Source organism: Brachypodium distachyon, chromosome 1, assembly GCF_000005505.3.
Source record: "Brachypodium distachyon strain Bd21 chromosome 1, Brachypodium_distachyon_v3.0, whole genome shotgun sequence".
In the NCBI taxonomy this organism is placed as follows: Eukaryota; Viridiplantae; Streptophyta; class Magnoliopsida; order Poales; family Poaceae; genus Brachypodium; species Brachypodium distachyon.
Genome location: NC_016131.3, coordinates 72200248 through 72223654, shown reverse-complemented (window position 1 = coordinate 72223654; position 23407 = coordinate 72200248). Strand labels below are relative to the sequence as shown.

The 23407-nt window shown below is 44.8% G+C and overlaps 2 protein-coding genes across 3 annotated transcripts; one reads left to right on the top strand and one right to left on the bottom strand.

Annotated features, from left to right (window-relative positions):
• Positions 1-15568: 15568 nt before the first annotated feature.
• LOC100823103 (probable acetyltransferase NATA1-like) lies at positions 15569-16572 on the bottom strand. Its single transcript, XM_003558749.4, has one exon. The coding sequence runs from the start codon at positions 16477-16479 to the stop codon at positions 15814-15816; it is 666 nt and encodes a 221-aa protein (XP_003558797.1). The 5' UTR covers positions 16480-16572; the 3' UTR covers positions 15569-15813.
• A 765-nt stretch (positions 16573-17337) lies between these two features.
• LOC100822480 (WD repeat-containing protein 3) lies at positions 17338-23265 on the top strand. 2 transcript variants are annotated; one of them, XM_003558747.4, is made up of 12 exons: positions 17338-17669; positions 17792-18007; positions 18096-19187; positions 19695-19817; positions 20649-20830; positions 20912-21143; positions 21267-21476; positions 21560-21688; positions 22073-22141; positions 22472-22594; positions 22674-22724; positions 22816-23265. In XM_003558747.4, the coding sequence occupies exons 1-12, from the start codon at positions 17424-17426 to the stop codon at positions 22963-22965; spliced, it is 2823 nt and encodes a 940-aa protein (XP_003558795.1). In that variant the 5' UTR covers positions 17338-17423; the 3' UTR covers positions 22966-23265. The 2 variants fall into 2 exon arrangements, with proteins under 2 accessions (XP_003558795.1, XP_014753066.1); XM_014897580.2 differs by having other exon boundaries at positions 22469-22594; positions 22816-23117.
• Positions 23266-23407: the final 142 nt, after the last annotated feature.

Sequence of the window (23407 nt, the reverse complement as noted above, 5' to 3'; positions counted from 1 at the left end):
TGTTATTGGTGCATGTGATCCCGACCATCGTGTTGGTTGATATGACGAATGTGGGCCCGGCCATCGTGCCGGGTCGTTGAGAAGGGTCCGGCCATCGTGCCGAGGGGGTATATGTGGGTGGGAGTTTTTTTTATGCAGGTATAACATTCGGGTAGACTCATTTGTTGTTTTACAGCAATGGTCATGCCGAAATTTTCTTGTTTTACAGCATAGGTCATGCCGAATTTTTCCGTTTTTTTAAATTATTTTTATAAGTGTTGGATAGGAACCTCAGGCTCGCGTTGAAGAGGTGCCTAAGCAGCCACCGGTATTGGAGGGACAAGTCGAAGAAGAAGCGGGGGCATCTTCCTCAGGCTCGGAAATTGCCATGAGTGAGGAGCAGTTGTTCCTTGAAGGAGCCGAGGAGCAGCTATTCCTTGAAGGAGCAGCTAACGAGGAAGAAGCCCAGGGTGCGACGTCTCAGGCTACGGAGTCGACTACTCAGTCGAAGTCCAAGCGGGGGGCGAAAAAGGTGCCGACGGAGTCGTGAGTCGTCACCAAGTTGAACAAAGAAAACTACCCGGAAGATTCTCCAACACATGCAACGCCATCGTACGGGGACGCGCTCGGATCTATCAAAGATGGAGCGACGTCCCGGAAGCTATGAAGCAGGAATGTTACGAGGCGGCATGGAAGCGGTTCGTTCCTGCCAATGATGAGATCAGGAGACGGTTGGAGTGGCGGATGCACCAAGTCCTGAGGAAGGGCCAGAGCACGTGGCAATATAATTGCCGCAAGCTCATTGGCAAAGACTGGAAGACAGAGGTGAACAAGCACTGGAAGGGGATCTCGGAGGAGGACTGGGAGAGGTTCAAGGAGTGGGTCAGGTCAGAAGAATTCAAGGCCAGCCAAAAATGGTACAAGGAGCTTCGTGAGAAAAGGCCCTTCGACCACCGCCTCGGCAGTCGTGGACGCCCCGGAAAGGAGAAGGTGTGGGCGAAGGAGGACGCCGCATCGGACCAAGCCAGTATACAGCCGAGGGTCCCAACTTTGCTTCGTGGTGAGCGCTCCAGCAAATGGCTGCGGTCGTCCATGACCGCAAATCAGTGGGTGGGCCTGGAGCCTATGTCAGAGAAGCAAGAGGCTGCACTCGTAAGGCCTCATCCTGACATCTTCTTTTATCGGTTGGGCTTCTTATACTCACATATAAGATTAACACCGAGCATGTTGTTTTTTGTATACAGGGTGCAATGGCAGAGTGGGAGTCGGATGGCTCCCACTCGTCTATCAACCAACAGTGGGATGATGCCATCAGCTACGCTCTGCAACAAAATGAGCACGGGGGTCATATGCGAGGTGTTGGTTTCGGGCCCTTTCGCAGGCAGATGGCGAAAGAGCATGGTTCCCGCAAACTCAGAAGGGCGTCCGGCAAAGAACAGAGCTCAGAGGAACTAGATGAGAAGATCCGGGTGTTGGCGAGGGAGGAGCTCAGGAAGCTCATGCGGCTTGCACGGACAGCGTGACGTCGACAACTTCATCGATCACGGTGTTTTTCTGCCGGCGCCCATCCAACCAACCCCACCCACATCGGATCCGTCCCCGCTGGGGAATAAGAGCACCTCATGCTCCGGCACCGAGTGCCAGCTTGACCCGCTTGGCCACCCAACGAGAACCTCACGGTAAGCGTCTTCACGCGCTACGAAAAATTGTGAAATACCACTATCATGCTCCAATCTATTAATGATGTTGCCATGTTTGTCATGCGCAGAAGGGCGTCAAATGCCGGCTACACATGACGACGGTGGGGAACCCTCTGGGCGCGCGCGGGTTGCTAATGCCGTGTACGGCCGTGGTGCACCACGTGACCCTGCGAGACGACATGGTCAGGGTGCAGGTGGACTCCGTGCTCAGGGGCTTCGAGAACGAACCGGTCCCTTATCCTCCGCATGAAGAGGCGACAACCCTAAGGGATTGCGTCAACTCCTACCTCATCTGGCCTAGGAGGTTGGTGGTCCTCTCTACGGAGCCGTCTCCATCTCCGTCACCCCGCCTCGGTCCGTCTCCACCCGCCCAGCGCGTGACGTCTCCGTCGCCGCTTGGTGCCTCACCCGGTCCTTTCGACTACGAGCCCGCGGAACGAGACTTCTCACCTGCGGCGGAGTGCGGCGACGACAATGCAGGCAAAAATCCTCCGTCGCCGCCCAAACCCGAAGCCCCGAAGCCATCCGCACCAAGACCCGTCCCTCAGAGAGCCGCAGCACAATCGGCCCCGTTGGAGAGCCGTCCAAGTGCCCCTGCTGGGATGCAGGTCCCCCAGAAACCGGACAGTTCCGATTTCCTGAGACGCAGGAAAAACAAAAGGGGGACAGGTGGCAAGGAAGCAAGGGCTCCTCCAAAGAGGGGAAACAGTCGTCTTCTATGGGAAGATAACCAAAGACCGTGTCGCAGATAGAAGGGATTTGGGAAGAGCGGCCAGACATTCTGAAGATGCCCACCCACCCCCGTGTTGGAGATAGATTGCCTGATGGGTCTTATTTCGTGGACAGGCGATTCTCCCAATTTTTGTTGTTCCACCCCGGACAACCGATGGAGACCCAGGATGACCTGTATCGCCTGCCACAGGAGATGCAAGAGCTCCATAATAAATACATGAATGTGGCATCATCAAGCGCGGACCTCACAAATCTGGAAATCAGGGTTCGAGTGCCAAAGCATTATGGCTTCTTCGACTCCAATACGAGGGAAATCCAGAAGGAAAATGACGTTAGCTTCGGCATTGACTTCCTCGATTTGTTTCACTTCTTCAACCGCAAGTGCCTCGACAACGCCATATTAAGACTGTGGTGTGTACACTACACGAGGGAGGCCTATAGGGTGAAGCAATATGGGCTGGCCGTCACCGACCCCCTTCTCTTCAACGCCACTTTGCTTGGTCCAGACCCATTGTTGGCCGAAAGTAGAAGGTTGGTGGTTGAATACCTCACTCAATTCATCTTGAAGCACAGAGACCGCCGTTTCATATTGATATTGTACCATCTACAGTAAGTTGTTTTCAATTCGCGTGAATACATAAATCTTTTTCCGTCAGAAGACTTGCTTGTTATATTATTTGGCTAATGCAATGTGCGTCCTTTTGTGAAACAGTGGCCATTGGGTGACAATTGCCATCTGCCTCGATATGGGAGGGGTCACATATTTTGATCCACTGCGACGCATGGAGAATGAACCACAACGCGACTTTGAGCCGATCAAATATGTCATCGACTCAGCCTATCGCGACGCGGTGAAATGGTACGGGATGATTGGCTTCAGCCGCAATAAGGACACTCCCCTCAGGCACATTTTCAACTTCCCCTGCGAGCAACAGCCTGAAGGATCCGTCTACTACGGTTACTACTGCGCGCACACTATTCAGCAGTAGATCAACAACTTCAAGCCGAAGGAGAAGAAGACCTTCGAAGAAGTGGAGAATTTCTTTCTGGCCAACGCTGAGTTAGGGCACAACTCTGAAATTCTCGTATACGAGATCCAGAAGGACATCGGCGAAATCCTCAACAAGGAGGTCCTCAAATCGAGCGGGGATTACTACAGCAGCGAGATTGTCGCCAAAAGTGGCTAAGTTGTGTGGAATACTTTTATTTGTGGCTCATTCTTTCAAACACTTTATATACACATGCATGTGACTTGAATGTTTAACTCGTGTGGAACTTTGTAATATATCTGCTGCTATTTCTGTTTCTTTGGTGTTGTATATTGTGCTGTTGTATTCCTGATATTATCTGTGCTGTGCTGTATTCCTGCTGTTTCTGTGCTACAGGAATATTTATTTTTATAAATAATTCATTTATTTTTTTTGGGAAAAACTAGTACCAGTGGCGGTTAAAAACCACCGCTACCGAACATATAGCAGTGACGGTTAGACACGACCACCACTGGAAAAGGTTCTAGTGGCGGTGGCCATAGACCGCCACTGGAAAATGTCCAGTGGTGGGTACTTCGCCCGTCACTGATGTACTCCACGCACTTTTCGGGTGGTGCCGGATGGATTTACAGTGGCGGTTTGTGTGTCTTCGGTGGCGGGTATTTTACCCGCCATTGGTGATCTCGGTGCAGCAGTGGCGGGTATTTTACCCGCCACCGGTGCTAAAAACTCCAGTGACGCAGAGTTGGTGGCGGACGTGATCACCGCCACCAACCCCATTTTTTTACCGCCACTGGAGGGGTTTTCTGGAGTAGTGATAGTTGGCTGTATTTTCATAAGGCACATTACTAGCAAATTTATAAAGCCAAAAATTCTGGAACATAAATTCTTGTAAGAATAAACACTATAATAACCAAAATATGTGATATGTATGGAAATATAAACACATGAAATAGATGTTTCAGAACTTAGCTGTCCAGCTACAACTCTAGTCCAAGGCAATGAATATGTTAGGCAATCGCAATACCTGTTGAATTAACTTTAACTGATCTGATGTGAATCCATTGAGTAAAATAGCTGGGCGCATTTGAAGAAAACCGTCTGAAATTGGTGTGTGCTGAATGTATTGCATTCTGGGCAATGGTTATCCATTCTTGGGTTGCTGATTATCACATCACGCCACTCCTTAAATTTGATTTTCATTCTCTCTGCGAAAAGAAAATCAGCAGTACTCCTTAGTGGCACATCTTCAGAAGTGTTTGGAGATGCAGATATTCCATCATGATACAATACATTTAATTTCTGAAGAGGCTCTTCTTGTGCTCTGGAGAAATAAGATATTGCTGAGATTAACAAAATATTGTAAATAAACAAATAGCGGAGGCAATTTAGGCATGATTTGTATGTACTATAATTCATTAATAAGTACTACAATAACAACTAAAAGAGCGGCCAACAGATCAGCAACAGAATTAACAGACCAACAGCCCCCAACCTGCACAAACAAAAAAAAAAAGAGAAACCAACCCACTCAAACATGGAATAAGGTAAAACAAACGCTTCAAGCACCGGTGCTTATTCCTATACTAGAGGTGCCTAATTAAGCACCTGTCCTATAAAACACAAACACCAGTGCTTAGACAAAAATCGGTTTATTTTGTGCAAGCATCTCCCTAAGCACCTTGCATTGAACATGCTATGAGGCATCCGGAACCCAAATCTTCTTCATTTGTCCAAATCTGTTTATTTAGAGGTTTATGAACCAAATACACAATCCAATGAGTACTCCATTTGTCCAAAATTTATTCATACTTCCCGTTTGTTACCCAAATTTGGGGAGAGAACAGGGCTCCCTGTTGTCCGCGTGGGCGTGGCCCACCAATCATACAGATATTCCCTTGCCTCCTTTCTCTCTCGCTCGACCTGCCCCGTCGACTCCCTTCCCACAGTCCAGACGCCGCCACACTCTCCTCCGGTCACCGAATCCGCCGCCGTCTCCTCCTCATCTCCTCCCGCAATCGGATCTGGCCAGTCTACTTCCTCTGCGGCCTCGCCGCCGCTACCCTTCCCACATTCCAGCTGCCAATTCCACTCGTTCTGCCGCTAGATCCACCGGCGGCCGCGTCCCTTTCCCGTCACTGTGGTCACCTCGTCGCCGTTGTCCTTCACCTGCTCGACGCAATGCTCGAGAAGGACACTTGGTCCTGGTCTCCTGGAACACCGTCACCTCCGGCCTTGCCCGCGCCAGACGTATGCGTGACAGGTTCCTGGAGACGACGCGCGGCCCCGTGGATCCCGACGTGTTCATCGACTCCATCATCTCCAGGCTAGTCCAATGCGGGCTTTCAAGGCCGGGGTGTTCCGCAACGCCTGCGTCGTCACTCTTCAGGCTCTCAAGACCGAGAATAGCTGGATTGATTTTCGAGGTGAAGTCCAATGTTTCAGTTGGTGGTGCTAGATGCTGGCAACTTCAGGTGTGTCGGTGTGTTGAATAAACATTTCTTTGCATCTGCGTGCGTGTGATGAATACTTGTCACAATTCAATGTCCCATGTTGTCAAAACGAGATGGTAGCAGAGAAGTGACTATTGTCAGTCTATGTCCCTTGTTTAATTTCTACCATGTAGTACTGATCTTTGGAGGCTGCTCTGCATTTAATCTTTTGGAAACTGAACTGTTTTTTGTGCTATTCGCTGTTATTAACGGTCACGGTTGAGAATTTGAATTTAAATTATTAATGAGGTGCAGATCAGATGCAAAATGGAATAAAAGTGCAAAAGGAAGTAAAAATGGACAAACGAGGATTTGGAGAGGACAAATTGGGGTTACCATTGGGCACCATGATAGTTTGTTCATCCCCATTTGTCCAAAGAGTCTCCAAATGAACAAATGGGGAGGACAAATGGGGGCTTACCCTTGGAGATGCCCTTAAGGATATGGAACGACGTGGGCGTTTCGATCAACGGGAGATTTCTTCGTCCTTTAGAGCATCTTCAATGCAAAGTGCTTGTACCCAGGTGTTTAAAGAGAAAGAGTCTTGCCATATCACTAAGCACCTACCTAAAATAAACTTGCTTCAATGCTAAGAAGACTAGATAGGTGCCTAATTTGTGTGAGCATTTTTGTAGAGGCAGCTCTGTTGTCCAATGCACAAGTGCTTTAAAAAAATATTGACCGGGTCTTCGACTCTTCATCTTCTAGCTCGTCCATCTCCCCAGCTCACTCAGGCATGGACCTCACAGGCTAGATGCGCCTCTGCCCCAGCTCGTCCGCGATTCGAACTCGCTGTTTTGCTGCGCCTCCGCCCCCAGCTTGTCCTAGGTTTGGAGCTCGCCGGCTTGCCGCACCTCCGCCCCCAGCTTGTCCAAGGTTTGGAGCTCGCCGCCTAGCTGTGCCTCCGCCCCCAACTCGTCCAAGGTTTGGAGCTCGCCGGCTTGCCGCACCTCCGCCCCCAGCTCGTCCAAGACGTGAAACTCGCCGACTAGCTGCGCCGCCTCCCCCAGCTCGTCCAAGACGTTCAGCTCGCCAGCTCGTCCGAGGTGTTCAGCCCGCCAGCTTGCTACCTCCGCCTCCAGCTCGTCCGAGGCGTCTAGCTGCGCCTCCGGCTCCCAGCCGCTTCCTCTGCCCGCCAGGTCTGCGCATCATTCTGTCGGTACAAACCTCTGTCTGATTTGATACTGCAATCTTCCAATTAGATAGTGCAGGGGGCTCAGGCATTGTAATGTTGCTTCCGTGCCTCTAGTGCTGGATGTGAATGCTTTAGGCTGGGGCTTGGTTGATGGATCTACAGAAATGCATAACCTCTTTGCCCGATTTTGATAATTTTTTACAATTGTTTGTCTGGCCAATGGTGCTGTATTGTACATGCTACTAATTATCTATCACCTCTTGGTTTATCAATACGTAGTGTTAGCAAGCCACGACACCACTTTGATACGATGAGATTGTTCCTGGTATTGGTGCTGATAGACACCTCTTGTTTTCACCTAATTTACTTCTACCATATGGTTTAAGGGGAACAGTTTTAAAAGTTGAGGGCTTATATGAAAGTTTTTTTTAACTAGCTTGGATGCCGTTTGAACAAGTAGCTACTTCCAGTGACGCTATTGGCAATCTAATATGTTTTCAAGGCTATTAGCCTATTAGGTCAGCAAGTATTTACTGGATGAGGGACGATTTTTTTGTTCTGCCTGTTTTGAATAGAACAATACTTAAATGCATGCTGATTTTTTAAGCAATTCTTGTTGCAGGTTTAGTGAGTTCGGAGTTGATGGTGGACCAGCTGCGAAGTCTCTTAAGCCTAAGTTCAACAGTTTCACCAAAAACATATCTGCCCATCTGGGAGTTGTGGTGCCGCATGTTGAGGTGAGAATTTGCTTTATTCATGATATACCTTATGCAACCTAATGTTCACTAGCCATTAATTAGTTTGTTTTTTCTGTTTTGAATTTATCCAGTTGAAGCATGTGATTGCTGCTACCATTGGTCTGAAGGGTCTGGGAGGTCTCCTGTTTATCTTCAGCAGTTCATTCGGTGCTTATCTCCTGGTATGTGCTGAGCTCTAGTTATGCTTTATAATACTCCCTCCGTTCCATAATTCTTGTCGAAATATTACATGTATCTAGACACTTTTAGGAATAGATACATCCATTTTTTGGCAAATTTGAGACAAGAGTTATGGAACGAAGGGAGTAATTCTTTTCTGTAATCTTTACATTGCAATTTGTATCAGTTCTATCATAACACTTAATCTAAAAATGATTTTCATATCTAGAGCCATCAAGCAATTTTCTTGTGCTGGATTACATAGTAATGTAGGATCCCAAATGTACAAGCGCCTTATTTCGTAGTGTTGAAATATTGTCAATCATCTAATAAGTATTTGTTTCAAAAAATAAATATTTGTTTCAGAAAACAAAACTACTCCCTCCGTCCAACAAAGGATGTCTCAACTTTGACTAAATTTGAATGCATCTATACACTAACTCATGTCTAGATACATCCAAATTTTAACAAACTTGAGACATCTTTTGTTGGACGGAGGGAGTACTAAATATTATCCTGCAGAAGGCCTAATGTGAGCATATTGCTTGAGACTAGACTGTTCTCGTAGTAAGGGCAACATTGTTATATAATGAGACATACAAATTTAGTTTAATTATATACCCCAATTTCATGTTCTTATGAGATGTGTAATTTTGGGCATCTAGCCTAGAGTTTTTGTTAAATTATTCCTTGATTTGACAGAATTTTTGAAATTATTTATTATCATATGGGCTTACATACAGTTTCCTCCCAAGTTTTTGGCAAATATATCATGTTACTGTCGTAGTGTTTTGGCCTTCTAATACCATGCTGAAGGATATATTCTGTGACAACAACTTTACTTAAAATGGGCTCTCTGGCTCTGTTGCTCCACCCACTGGCTACACAGAAATGGTTCTATTTTCACCTCCAAATATGAATGTATCTATTTTCTAAAAGCGTCTAGATACATGTAATATTTCGAGAAAAAAATTATGAAACGGGGTAGGAGTAATTTGTTTTCTAAACTTTGTTTTGTTTGCTAGCTATCCAAGGCATGGGCTGTGCCGATCAACTCGCCCCCGCTCGAGCCAATTGGGTAATTTCCGTGTTGCCGTCGCAGCATGGCCGGGAGCGTCGTCGGTTTTGGCTCTTTCATTACTGTCCTGACCGACCACTAGTCTTTCATCCATAGTAGTGGAGTACACTCGGTTGAACCGTTGGATAGCTCCAGATTGGTTAGTCCCTCTCATCAGAACACGTACGTACCCTCCAAAACTGGATTCCTTATCACGAGTATACCTAAGCTAGCTAGCCCCTTTGCTTCCATGACTACTCCATCACTTGTGTTCTGTTTTTAATTTCAGAGTTAACTTGCATTTCCTTGTCTTTTTGTCCAGATAGCAGATATATGAAGCAGCAGGAGTAGTATATAGTTTTCCGATGGGGGTTTGGAAGATCTGCCCCCTGCACATACGGAGCTGCACCACCCCGATTAGTTTTACGCCTCGCCGCGGCTGAGAGCGACGTGATTGCGTCGTGTCCTGCGACCGCCGGACACGACGCGCCCGTGTGGCCTGCCCTGTCGACCCTTGACATACATTTATATCATCATCGAGGCACTTGCGATTTTCGTGCAGCTGCCACATATATATGTATGCGATTGCTTGATGTATGCGATTTTCGTGCAGCTGCCACATATATATAAGAACTTGGGCAGTCTTTTTGAAAGGTCGATGAGTCTTGTGGGTCTTTTTACCATGTACCAAGGTTTCGCGTTTGGTTACAAATCAATGTGGAATGTATAGAATGCAATGGAACTGTTTCAGAATTTTGTGTTTCCTGTGGGTTGTGTTTGGTTGTTAAAAAAGGATAAAATGTAATGAAACAATTTCAGAGTGTTATATGATTCATGTGTTTGGTTCTTGGAATGAGTAGAAAACTGAAATGAAACCGTGTTCTAAAAAGCCTGAAATGAAACCTTATTCTAAAAAACCCTGAAATGAAACCTTGTTAAAAAACTGAAATGAAACTTTTTTTTGCGAGGACAAATGAAACCTTGCTCTGAAAAATAAAAACTAAAATGAAACCATATGGTTACTTTGAGGGGAATATTCCTCCAATAACCATATAATAACTTAACAAAGTAAATGAGGAATCATTTGATCCTAAGTGAAACCTGTGGTTTCTAAAATATAGAAAACTAGGACCGCTTCAGTAGGCACTACACCACACGAATTGGCAGTTACGGCATCATCGATTGCGGCTAGTCATATAACGCGCGCACAAGCTAAGTTATCGAGGAAACAACATGTTTGTGGTAAACTTCAAAATCTCAGTCCCAATGCATAGCATCTTTAATAATATAACTACGGATTTGTATTTCCGACGATCCAGAAGCCGAGAGGTTTTCCATTCCTTCTTAAGAAAATGGAGCGTTGACAACGCAAGACACTCACGGTAGAAAAATCATATGATTTCAGATTTAGACGCTACAGTAGTGTGCTGATAAGCCGACGTAAAATGTACATTCTTTAGCTTTTCTTTGTATTCAACTAACCCGTTTATGAAAGATTCTAAAAATGACTCATTTCTCTAGTAGTTTCTCAAAATAGATACTAGTTTCCGAATGGCATAGTATAAAGATAGAGTATATGTACGTGTTTGTGTATGTACGGTGTTTCTTACGGGGGAAAAAAAAGCTATACTACCAACTGCATTGTACAATGCAAATCTAACATAATGTATACTGCTTAGAAAATATAAATATTTGTTCTTATAATTGAATAAATTCTTGATGTACCCACTACTTCTTTCATGAACCATTTTATGGACAAAAAAATGCTCTAGATATTATTCATATTATAAATTGTCAAATTATGAGCAAAAGTACAGATTGTTGATAACTAATTATATCGTAACTTTGCAGCTAAGAAAACTAATTAGAAAAATTCAATTTAAATCGTAAAATCGTTATCACAATGTATGTGGACGTAATAATCAATGAGGTTTGTATTAGTTGCATAAATCAATATCATTTGACAATTTTTGTTCACTTCAATCATGCAACCTGCTCATATATCTTATGCAACCTAATGTTCACTAGCCATTATTATATAGCATGACTACAGCTGAGCACATACCAGGAGATGAGCACTGAATGAACTGCTGAAGATAAACAGGAGACCTCCCAGACCCTTCAGGCTAAAGAGCCGCTACTACCCCCGTACTTGAGGGCGAGAGCGGCAATCTCCGGCCACGAAGCCACCTTAGCGCTTTCCGGTTCACCTCCATAGAGGCCAACCTCCAGGAAATTGAAAAAATCTCGAACCAGAACTGGGTCGAAAGCGGGGGCTTGCTCCGCCGGCGCCTCCTCCACTTGAACATCCGGGTTTGGCTAAATCATGGTTGGGACCGGGGCGGGGCCTTGGGGATTTCTGGGCTCTGGGCGTTTAGTGTTGGTGGTGGCCTGGTGGAGGCGGGGGAGGGGTTGATGTTCGGGGATAATCCGGGGACTGGGTAGGTGCAGTATTTGTAGGCAGGGAATTGACCGGTCTCTGGTCGTGGCCTGGCATTTGTGTTGGTCCAAGACGGTCAAGCAAATCAAAAAAGAAACGAAGCTTTGCGTTTCACCTAGGGTCCTGTGTCCCTGCGCTGTAGACCAGTCTCACTGGGCCTGATGGCACCTTTTGCATCAGGTCCATCCAGGGAGGCTGTATCATGCCAGGGAGGCTGCGCCCAACGGGTGGATAAGAAAAAAAGAGAAAAGATCACACTGGAAAAGGGAAAAGGGAAAAGAGAAAGTTGGTGTACTACGATCGGCTCTGGCCGCAGCAACTCCCAAGTTGATTCTGAGCCGCCTTCTTCTTCCTTCCCAAGCAAACCAAATCGAATCTCTAGTACTCCCTCCATTTCTTAAAGCTTGGAGTATTTGGTTCTTGCACATGGACCAAGGAACCCCTGATCTGTCAATCCTGGACACTTTTACCCCTGGCTGAGACCCTCCTCTTCTTAAATGTCTGTGCACGGACACCTTTTCTCGTGGCATGCGGGCAGTTAAGAAAGGAGAGAGAGTGAGTTGGACGCGGGAGAGAATTAAGGAGAGAGAGGCAGTTGCATGCGGGAGAGAATTAAGGAATAAGAGAGAGAGGGGCAGTTGCATGCGGAAGAAAATAAAAGAAGGAGAGATATTAGCAAGAGTATTAATTTGCATGGAAACGAGGAGAGGAGCGGGGCAGTTTCGGGAGATCGCACGCATGCGCCAAGCTTTAAGAAAAAATGAGGAGAACTAAAGGTGCCAAGCTTTAAGAAATGGAGGGAGTACTAGTTTAAAAAAAAATCTCTAGTACTGATAATGACGCTCGGGACCGGAGATCCAAACGTTCAGGTACATAACCTGTCCAGATAACGCACACACGTGCCACGTACCAGCAACGGGTGGCAGCGGCACGGTGAAATACAAGTGTTAATTGCATCATGTAATATAAGTCCAAAGATTTTAGGAAAGACCACTGCTTCTCGTTTAGTGTCATCAAACGTCGACATTGAACTTTCTACTCAAGGGTTGATGAAGACTTGAAGAGAGTACTAGCATGGAATAAGTGACATTGGGCTTAATTAAGATCGCACATCATCCTGAAATTCCTGACACCTGGTTTCTCAAAGATGGACTTGTGATGTCGGCCCATGCAAGCTGAGGGAGTCCTTTATTTGAAACTATAAGCTTTATAATCGTGACATTTCTTATTCTTAGTTCTGCGAAACAAAGTACATATTCACTTACTCATGTACATGCACGAAGACTCACCACAGCGTACCACCACAAGTGTCTCGCTATCGACAAACACTTAATCTATCGCTGAAAGAGTAGCGTTGTTAAATCCTACAAAAAGTTTCATAAGAAACACGAGCATCGAGGATCTGAACCCGCATATAAAGGTTGCACATGAGAAAACATAACTGTGTTGATAAATGCTTTGATTTGGTTACAGTTAACAAATATAATGTCATAAAGAAAAGGTTAACTTCACTTTGTTTCCATTTATCAATGGCCGTCACAAGTCAGCAAGGATGCTCCCTCGCACTCGTATCCAATTTCCACTATAATTCACTCCAATACACGTGGATTGAGATACATACAAGCGCAGTCAAATAAGCTCTAATACCTCATTCTTATTTGTAGTAAAGAATTTCAACTTGATTCAACTTGATTATTACGATTCAAAGAGAGAGGGAGGCAAATATCAATTAGGAGCATCATCCGAGTTCAGATCTCGTCTCGTTTTTTGGCCAACAATCTCTACACGCTGTTCCCCACTTGTCATCATAGACAACATTTTCAACATCAATCTTGTCACACATTTATATGTAGCAAACAATTTGCTATTGCTGCAAAACTATGGGACACCATTGTTTTTGGTAAAATGTCGTTGTGGGGTCAGGTAATAAACCAAACAACCCTTCTTGTTCAGCTTCTCCATCCATCTCTTAAACATGGTGGCATTCTTGGAAATATTTCTGCAAGAAATCTTTATATGGCTTTTGTTGTCCAAGGGAAGCTGTTAGGGACGTGTGTAAGGATATGCTGGCAGTTGGACCCGAGTTGTCGGATAGAGGAATGTCAAGGCCACCAGAGCCAAGAATAGGCAGGGTGGACGGATGATCACCAATGAGATGCAGATAAGAATGTTTCGGAGTGAAGAAGTTAGAACTCCAAACATAGGTCCATGAATCAAAACCCTCCTCTAGGGAAAGGGTTTTCGTACGTCTAGACTCCCCAGCGCCCACGATTGGTACCGTCCATGTGCATTGGGATTCTAACTTTTATTCTCCTTTTAGTTCGTTCTAAAATTTCTAGAGGAATGATACTTTATTCCTCTTCTTACGCACGTATGAAAACTTTATGCCAAAATTCAAAATGTTTCTCTTTTCAGCATGTTGTTGTATTTAAACTCTGTGTTTCTGCTTTCTTATATGTTATAAGAAAAGAGAAACATTTTGAATCTTGGCATAAAGTTTTCATATATGTTATGCTTTTCTTTTTTTCTTTCTCTTGATTTTTTTGTTTTCATTACAATAATTGCATGCGCACTGCAATTTTTCAAGTTGGACCGACATTGCAACTGTAATTTTTCAAATTGGGCGGACATTGTAACTGCAATTTTTTCGGTTGCACAATAATTTCAACTACAATTTTTCTAGTTGTGCAACTGTCGTCACCGTCGTTGCAACCGTAATTTCTCGGTTGAATGGAGGTTGCAACTGCGATTTTTGAAGTCCGACGCGTAATTTTTCCTGTTGCGTTTGAAATTTCAACTGTAATTTTTTAGTTGCACCTGTCATTTTTCCGTGGATGAGGTTCTTTGAGTGTGAGTTGCATGTGATCAAGATTTAAAATATTTTTATATTTCTCGGGGTGTTCGACATGATTTTGTACTAAAGTACATGTCAAATGTTTGAGCAGGGCATCATGCATAAGAAGAAAAAAATCAGGCATGCACATCACCTATATATATGCACGTACTAATTCAGTGGTTCTTGATTGATTAGTTCTGTGTATACATGCATGAGCTAACTTTAGCCACATGCGCGCATGCTCGATATATACACATGCATGCGTCAAGGCTAACTGGGAAGAAGGCTTATACTCGTACGCATTATTTGTAGCTTGGTATACGGGCACGTCCTTGCCAACTCAACCATCCCAAGATATAAGAGAGAAATGCTGGGACCCAACACAAAAATACACATAAAATGCTATAATACTGTACGTCGACTGAGAATTTGTATATAAAACCTGGTTGACTGATCCTTAGGCAGTCCCTTTTAATTTATCAAACCTGACTGCCAAGATTTTTGGAAATGAAAAGGAGTAGTGTTTTTCTTTCAGGTACTGTTATATAATGACTCATGCAAATTTGTTTTAATTATATAGCCCAATTTCATGTGTTTATGAGCTCTGTAATTTTAGGCTACAGCCCAATTAATCCTAAATCCGCGGTCAAAATCAGACAATTTATATTTATGACAACATCTAAACACGTCTATTATCCTTAAATTAGTAAACTCAGCGGTCAGACTGAATCTTTACTATTCCTTAAGCCACAGTTACGTCCGTACGTCGCCCGCCTCTTCCGAGTCCCGCACGACTTGTCAGTAGGATAAGCATTTGTTCTTAGATCGAGCTGAATGCATATTGGATCATTGAAATAAAAGTAAAAGATCCAACTGGTTGACAGACTTGTCTCAAATCATATCCTTTTTAAAAGGGGATATCTAGTTTTTTGAGAGTGCTTTCGGATCAAAATGTCACAATAAAACAGACAAATGATAATCACTTAGATATGACATGGTGGCTCATCATATAGAAACCCAGAATCTCTTCAGAGTTTCAACAGCAAAACAACACAAATGGAGGTCACATAGACAGGACATAGTGGCTCATCACATGCATAGAAGCCCAGAATCTCTTCAGAGTTTGGAAATCAAAAGTGTGTTGTTTCTCGTCGCCTTAGTGGCACTAAGGAAACAGCTCCAGTTCCTATGTATGTAGGTAACTACAGTTTCAGGTTCAATTAGGGTATGTTCAAGGTTGAACACAACCAGAGCTTCCTGTAATCCTATGCATGTATACATATGCATAATATGATAGTAAAGGGGAATAATTCCACTTTCCGAATCAATTCAAGGTGTATATTCCTCAGGATATGCAAGAACAAGGCAATAAGCCCCTACATCTGATACTCACACCCCTAATGCATCTCCATGGAAAACAGATCAATACACTAAATCAGTAGCAGATACATCACCAAGTGGAGCAGAAACTGGAGACAAAATCTACCACCTTTATTACCGATCTCAGGAGCCCACCAATTTTCCTCTCCTACTGACCTACTTGGCCTTCCCGGCGTCCTCCTCCTGGCTGCCCTTGTACTTGTCGAGCGCGGCGCCGGTGAGCCGGCAGATGCGCCACTGCTGGAACACCTCTGCGCCCATCCCCTCGTAGAAGTCGATGGCGTTCTTGTTCCAGTCGAGCACGCACCACTCCACGCGCCCCATCCCGATCTCGGCGGCCCTGCCGGCCACGGCGGACAGCATCATCCGGCCGAGCCCGCGGCGGCGCCACGGCGCGCGCACGAAGATGTCCTCCACGTACAGCCCGGGCTTGGCGAGGAAGGTGGAGTAGTTGGGGAAGCAGATCACGAACCCGGACGTGACGCGCCCACCGCCGCGCGGGGAGGCGAAGGCGGCGGCCTCCGGGTCAGCGAGCGGGGACGCGGAGAGGTCGAGGCGGCGGGAGGCGATGGTGTCGGCGGAGGCGGGTATAGGGGACGGGGAGAGGTCGAGGATGAGGGCGGTGAAGGAGGTGAAGGGGGCGGGCTGGGGCGAGGGGAAGAGCGTGGAGGTGAGGAGCTCGTGGGTGGCGGCGAAGAGGTCGGTGAGGAGCTCGAACTCCGCCATCTGGTGGATGAGGCTGTGGATGTGGGGCACGTCGCGGGCGTCGGCCAGGCGGAGCTCCGCCCAGACGTCGCCGGAGAAGGTGGTCGGCGCCGCCATCTTGGTGCCGGGGGTTCGGAGCGAGATGAGGAGTGGGGAGAGGATTTGTTTGCTGGGTGCTGCTCTGCTTTGCAGATGGGGGATTATCTATCTTCGCTGATTTTCATTCTCAAAACTTTATATTCAAAACATTTCCAAACTGATTCCATAAAAGCCATTTTGAAACAAGGACTTTTTTGGGAGACCTTAAACTTGGCGCGGTGGTTTAGTTTAGTCCAAATTGATAAGTTTGGATGTAAATCAGCCAATGTGGCAGCTGAGCCATGGCAGGGTCACAATTTTAGGACGATGGAATTTTCCGTTTAACCCCCGCGGTCCATCTTAAGTTTGTTTTCGAAGATCTTAAGTTTTGTTTTGACCCGACTTGAAGATCTCGCAAAGAAAGTGGTTGGTAAACATGACTCAACTTTAAACAATTTGCATACTAGCATTATGCTTTATTATACGGAGTAGTTTGTAGCGCAAACTAAAAACACAATAGAAAAGGCCATACAATCGACCAATCGGCATAGGTGAACTCACGATAAATTCAAAACAAGAACTATGCATTTTTTATTACGGAGTATTATGTTATAAATAATCATTGTAGCTGAGCATCTGTTCATAAGCTGTCTAACTTCATATCAATCTCAGTCATATTTTTCAAATTAAATTTCCAAGTTATAATCGTGTTTGCTAGTATTTTTCATGTATGATGACTAAACAACACATAATCGCCGAGTGGATAAACTAGCCGATGCATTTTTTGAAGAAAAAATTATGAGTTTTTAGCTTATAGAGCATCAAAATCAAATAAACAAAATTTTGAAAGCTTGAGATCCTTTTAAAAGCCTCAACAGCGTGAATCTCTCCCAGTCTCTCCGCGCCCGCCCTCATAAACCCTAACTCCCAGGTGCAAAACCACCCGCTTCGCCCTCTCACGCCGCCGGCGCCGCCCGGCCGCCATGGTGAAGGCCTACCTCCGCTACGAGCCGGCCATATCCTTCGGCGTGGTCGCCTCCCCGGAGTCCAACGTCGTCTACGACCCCTCCGGCCGCCGCCTCCTCGCCGCCGCCCTCGATCGCTTCGCCGCCTGGGACCCCAAGCGCGGCCTCCCTTCCTCCATCTTCACCCCTGCTTCCTCCTCCCCCTCACTCGCCGTCTCCTGCATCGCGTCCTCCCCCTCCGCCGCCTCCGCCTCCGCTTCCTCGGTACTACTGCTGATGACCCCGTCACCCGCCTTGCTTTTAATTTCATCCCCTTTATGTTTGCTGCTTCCCACGTTCAGAGTTGGCTTGACTCTTTTTTGTGCTGTATTGGTTGGTTTGTTTAGATTGCGAGTGGCCATGCGGATGGGAGCATCAGGCTGTGGGACGCGGAGACTGGGGCCTGCGAGGCGACGCTCCATGGCCACCGCTCTGCTGCTTCCGCCCTCCGCTTCAGTCCCTCGGGTGCCGTGCTTGCCTCCGGTAGCAAAGACTGTGATGTCATCCTCTGGGACGTCGTTGCACAGGCCGGCCTCTTCAGACTCCGTGGCCACCGTGATCAGGTATGCTACGGTTCCACGCCTCTCTCCCTCTCTGTCTCCATTCGCTGGCGTATCCTAATAATGCTAATTTGGGAATTGCTTACTGTAGGTAACGGATTTGTTGTTCCTGGATTCGGGCAAGAAGCTAGCGACCTGCTCCAAGGACAAGTTCATCCGGGTCTGGGACCTCGACACGCAGCACTGCCTTCAGATTGTAGGTGGCCACCACAGTGAGGTATGGTCGATGGATGTTGATCCCAGCGAGAAGTTTTTGGTGTCTGGGTCGGCTGATCCAGAGCTACGGGTGTTTAGAGTCAGGCAATCAGCTGAAGACGGTGAAGATTGGAACAAGTGGGATGTGCTGAAGCTATTTGGCGAGATTCCGAGGCAGACCAAAGAAAGGGTTCAGACCATTAGGTTTAATAAGGACGGCAGCCTTGTAGCGTGCCAGGTGGCAGGGAAAACTGCAGATATTTATCGGATTCTTGATGAAACAGAGGCGATACGAAAGGCCAAGAGGCGGATGCACAGGAAGAAGGAGAAGGCTTTGGCAAAAGCTGTGACTGCAGAAGGGAATGGTACTGTTATAGATCCTTTGCCAGCTCAAGATTCGCAGAATCCCACTGTTGTCGTCACTGATGTATTTAAGCTTCTCCAAGTTTTGCGTGCGAGCAAGAAAATTTGCTCTGTTGCATTTTCTCCAAGCAACCCACCAAAAGGCTGCCTTGCGTCTTTGTCTTTATCTCTGAACAATAATGTGCTCGAGACATACTCAGTGGATAACGAGAAGGTCTCTAAGACGCACTCAATTGAGATACACGGGCATCGTTCTGACATTAGGAGTCTCGCGCTTAACTCAGAGGACAACCTCTTGATGTCAACAAGTCACAATGCTGTGAAAATTTGGAATCCTAGTACCGGGGACTGTCTTCGAACCATTGACTCTGATTATGGGTTGTGCAGTGCATTTGTTCCCGGGAATCGGTACGGCCTTATTGGTACAAAGAGTGGTACTCTGGAGATTATTGATATCAACAGTGGTAACTCAATTGATGTAATAGAAGCTCATGCTGGTTCCATACGGTCGATTGTACTCATCCCAGATGAGGATGGAACTGTTAGTGCACGGGGTTTCGTCACTGGGAGTGCTGATCATGATGTGAAGTTCTGGGAATACCAATTGGTGCAGAAATCTGATACGGTAAGTCGTATTGTCTGTTCTTTCTGGAATCTCTTTAAGTAATTGGGAACCTTCCTCATGAATTACCTTCCAAGAAAAAGCAACATTTTTTTTCTCTTGTTTGATTGTGCATTTTTGTTCACCTCCAGTTTTATGAAATCAATTGTCCACATGAAGACATGCCATCACTAATTTTCTTATTAAGTTGCTAAAATATATAGCCACATGTTTATTTTTGCCTCTGTTTTTCACACGGATATGTTATTATCAACTTCTATCAATCAATGAACTAACTGAGTTGAAGGCTTCCCTTTCTTGAGTAGCTTCGTAAAAGCTTAAAAAATAAGTTTCATCCGAAAATAATTTCGTGCAATGCGTTATTGCTTATTTCGTTCTCATTTCTTAATTGCAATGGTGATTTCTTTGTCTAGATTTCAAAGTGGATTGGACTTTTACCTATGAATTTTCTTCCACATAGGCCTTAAAATTTATCTGCATAGATTTGTAATGTATTTCATTTTGTTCCAGGACTCTAAGCACCTGAGTGTAACAAATGTGAGAACCTTGAAAATGAACGATGATGTCCTTGCAGTGTCCATTGGTCCAACTGGAAAGCATATTGCCGTTGCTCTTTTGGATTGCACAGTGAAGGTTGTATTCTTAAACTCATCACTACCTGGTTTGAGCATCTCCCCTGAAAACCATACCTTTTCTCTTTAGCAAATAATTTAATTTTGACTGGAAATGTTTATAATCGATGTATTTTAACCATAGTAGTTCATAGTTGCAAAGCATGGTATCAACTATCAAGTACAGTCAATGTACACGTATGAGAATATTTGTTAGCTTGCACTTTTCAGTGTGCCAGCGCATTCAAGCAGAGACATTCCCATGCTTGCGGTTGTGGGGATTCATTGTTCTCTTCTAAATATTACTGTGACACTTTTGTTTTTCAAAATATGTCTTGGACAGCTGTTTTTATTTTCTGCATATTTATGTTATTTTTTTGTTCATCCATGTTACTAATTGCCATTGCCCTATACAACAATGTAAGAAAGAAAGGCAATGTAAATGACAACATGCTGGATTGAAAAATTCTGTCGAGATTCGTGTGTTCTATTTAGAGCACAACTTCTGCATTAGCTTCAAGCAAGAGAAAGAAGACATGCTGTCAAGGTGTCCATGTCAATTGTTGTACCTGAACAGCTAAATTATGCTTGTTATGTGCTTTATTAGATAATTCCTCCTGCCAGTGCAGTGATTTCCGAGGAAAATGCGTGTATCAGTTCTCATGTGTTAGCATTGATCTGATAGAGGCTATAGTCCATGAATCCAAAATGTTACGCAAGATCTCAACTTTTCACGATATCCCCAGTATATGCCAATCGGCATCCTGCAAACTTGTAGCCAGAGAAAAGCAATCTAGAAACAAGTTCTGACTTCAATCATTGCTTGCCCCTAATAATATATATGTGCGTGCAGGTCTTCTTTGTGGACACACTAAAGTTTTGTCTTTCCCTTTATGGCCACAAGCTTCCAGTTCTCTGCATGGACATATCGTCTGATGGAGCTCTAATAGTTACTGGTTCAGCAGACAAAAATCTGAAGATTTGGGGCATGGATTTCGGTGACTGCCATAAATCTATCTTTGCTCATACAGATAGGTACTTTCTCGTCCTTGGTTTTATCTTGTGCTCCAAATATTGGCAGAACCCTTACACCTTTCTTCGATGTTTTCAATGCAGCGTGATGGATGTTAAGTTTGTTTATAGAACTCATTATATGTTCAGTGTGGGGAAAGACCGCACTGTCAAGTACTGGGATGCTGATAAATTCGAGTTGTTGTTAACACTTGAGGGGCACCATGCTGAAGTTTGGTGCCTTGCGATTAGCAGTCGTGGTGATTTTATTGTAACTGGCTCACATGATCGTTCTATTCGGCGTTGGGATCGTACTGAAGAACAACTTTTCATTGAGGTATTCTAAGTTCTATTGTTGAATATTTGCTCCTCATGCCTGTACTTTTGTTTTGTTCTATCATGCCAATTATATGTCTTTAGTTCTCAACCCCTCATGCCCAGCAAAACTTAAAAAATGCAGGAAGAGAGGGAGAAAAGATTAGAGGAAACTTTTGAGGCCGATCTAGACAATGCAATCGAACATAGGCATGGGCAGAAAGATGATGCTCCCGATGAGGGTTCTGTGGGTGTTCCTGGTAGGAAAACAAAAGAGACAATAACTGCTGCTGATGCAATTATTGACGCTCTTGACACTGCTGAGGAAGAAGAAAAGCGCCTAAATGAGCTCAAGGTATTATTTAAGTGCACTAACAAACATCGAGTCACCAAATTGAACATTGTCGTTAACTTGGTTGTATGTTCTCTAATTGACAGGAAGAGCAAAGCAACGCTGAGCGAGCTAAATCGCAACCTAATGTTATAATGCAAGGGCAGTCACCATCCGATTATGTTCTGAATGCAGTTTCAAATGTCCGCCCAAATGACTTGGAACAAGCCCTCCTCGTAAGTTTTTTTAGTACTAGTGCAATAAGCTGCATAATTTCTTTAGTTTATCTTCACCTTTTTTTTTGTTGAAGTCTCACCAGTTATTTTAGTGCACCAAAAGCAGCAGTCATTATGTAGTAGACTTATCTATGATACAACAATCCTTAGTGTGACCTTTATAACGAAAGAAAGTTAAATTTCTCTCATGTGTGTTCATGGTCTTGTTATAATTAAAATTAAACATGTCAAACGTACAAAAGATACGGTCAAACTGTCAATATAGGTGCTTATAACTTATGCTTAATCATCAATTTGTAACTCCAAAGGTCTGCCATTATTTTGCATACCATTTATCAGTTGATAACATATTAATTAATGTTTTCATATTCACCCTTGGAACAGTCATTGCCATTCTCAGATGCATTAAAGCTCATGGCTTACTTGAAGGAGTGGTCTCTGATTCCTTTGAAGGTAAAATGATCCAGCCTGATACTCCTGTTTGTATGCTCAATTTCTGATACTCCCATATGCATACCAAATACTCTTCTTTCTACTTCTACTTATGTTGTTTTAACCTTATAAACATAGCATTTCATATTCCTGCTGTCCTCTATTGTTGTCCAGGAGACACATGCATGCCATAGTTTGTTACTGTTGTCTGAACTCTGAAGGTCATGTAACCATCTGTAGACATTCAACAAATAATCTACAATCTTATTTGTTCTCTAAAGTCCTGCAGTATTCTTTACTTTCTGACTTACTTTCAGTAACTTGGTCTGATATCTTTCCACAACCTAGCAGGTGGAGCTCACCTGTAGGGTTTGCCTAGTTCTGCTTCAAACACATCATAACCAGTTAACTAGTACACCAGCGGCAAGATCCATATTGACAGAACTGAAGGGCATCCTTTACGGCAGAGTAAAGGTAAAACTTGTAGTCATCTCTTTCAACAAATAGCTTTGCAGCAATCTGATCATGTCCTTGTTCGATTTTCCTCCTCCAGGGCTGCAAGGATACTATAGGTTTCAATCTGGCCGCCATGGATCACATAAAAGTAAGACTACACCTTCTTTTGACATTTTAGGAACAACAGGGTCTCGACGTTGGAGATTTGTTTGAACAAATTTGCACCTACATCCTTGTAGGAACTGTTGGCCATGAGATCGGATGCGCCGTTCCGAGACGCCAAGGCGAAGCTCATGGAGATCAGGCAGGAGCAATCGAAGCGGTCAGATAGGTCGGACGGGACCGAGAGGAGGAAAAAGAAGAAACCGAAAGCGTCCACGCAGAGCTGAGCGCTTGGGCTAGTGCCAGAGCAAAATTTTGTACGTTTTGGCTCAATTGTTGTAGCATACATACACTCTGTTAACGTGCTCATTTCGTGCTGTCATGAGCACAGCAGAATTTTGACAGCTGAGTGTTAAAATAGGAATGCGCCTTCGCTCCAGAGCCGCGTGTGCTCTCCGATTGCACGTGAAATGACGTGATTTTAGCACACATTCTTGTCACTACTCGGCCTAACTCGTTAGACGGCTCGGGGACATGAGAACAAGGAATTTACAGATGTGCGAAGGTGAGAATTATATTAAATGCAAGTATTATAATGTTAGTAATCGATATCTAGCTAGGGGACAATTTTGGGTTGGTTGGCTATACAAGGACACACAAAAGTCTTTGGTTTATCTGTAATCTCCTTCCCTGGCTGGAGCAGTAATCTCGGACAAATCTTGTTTAGAA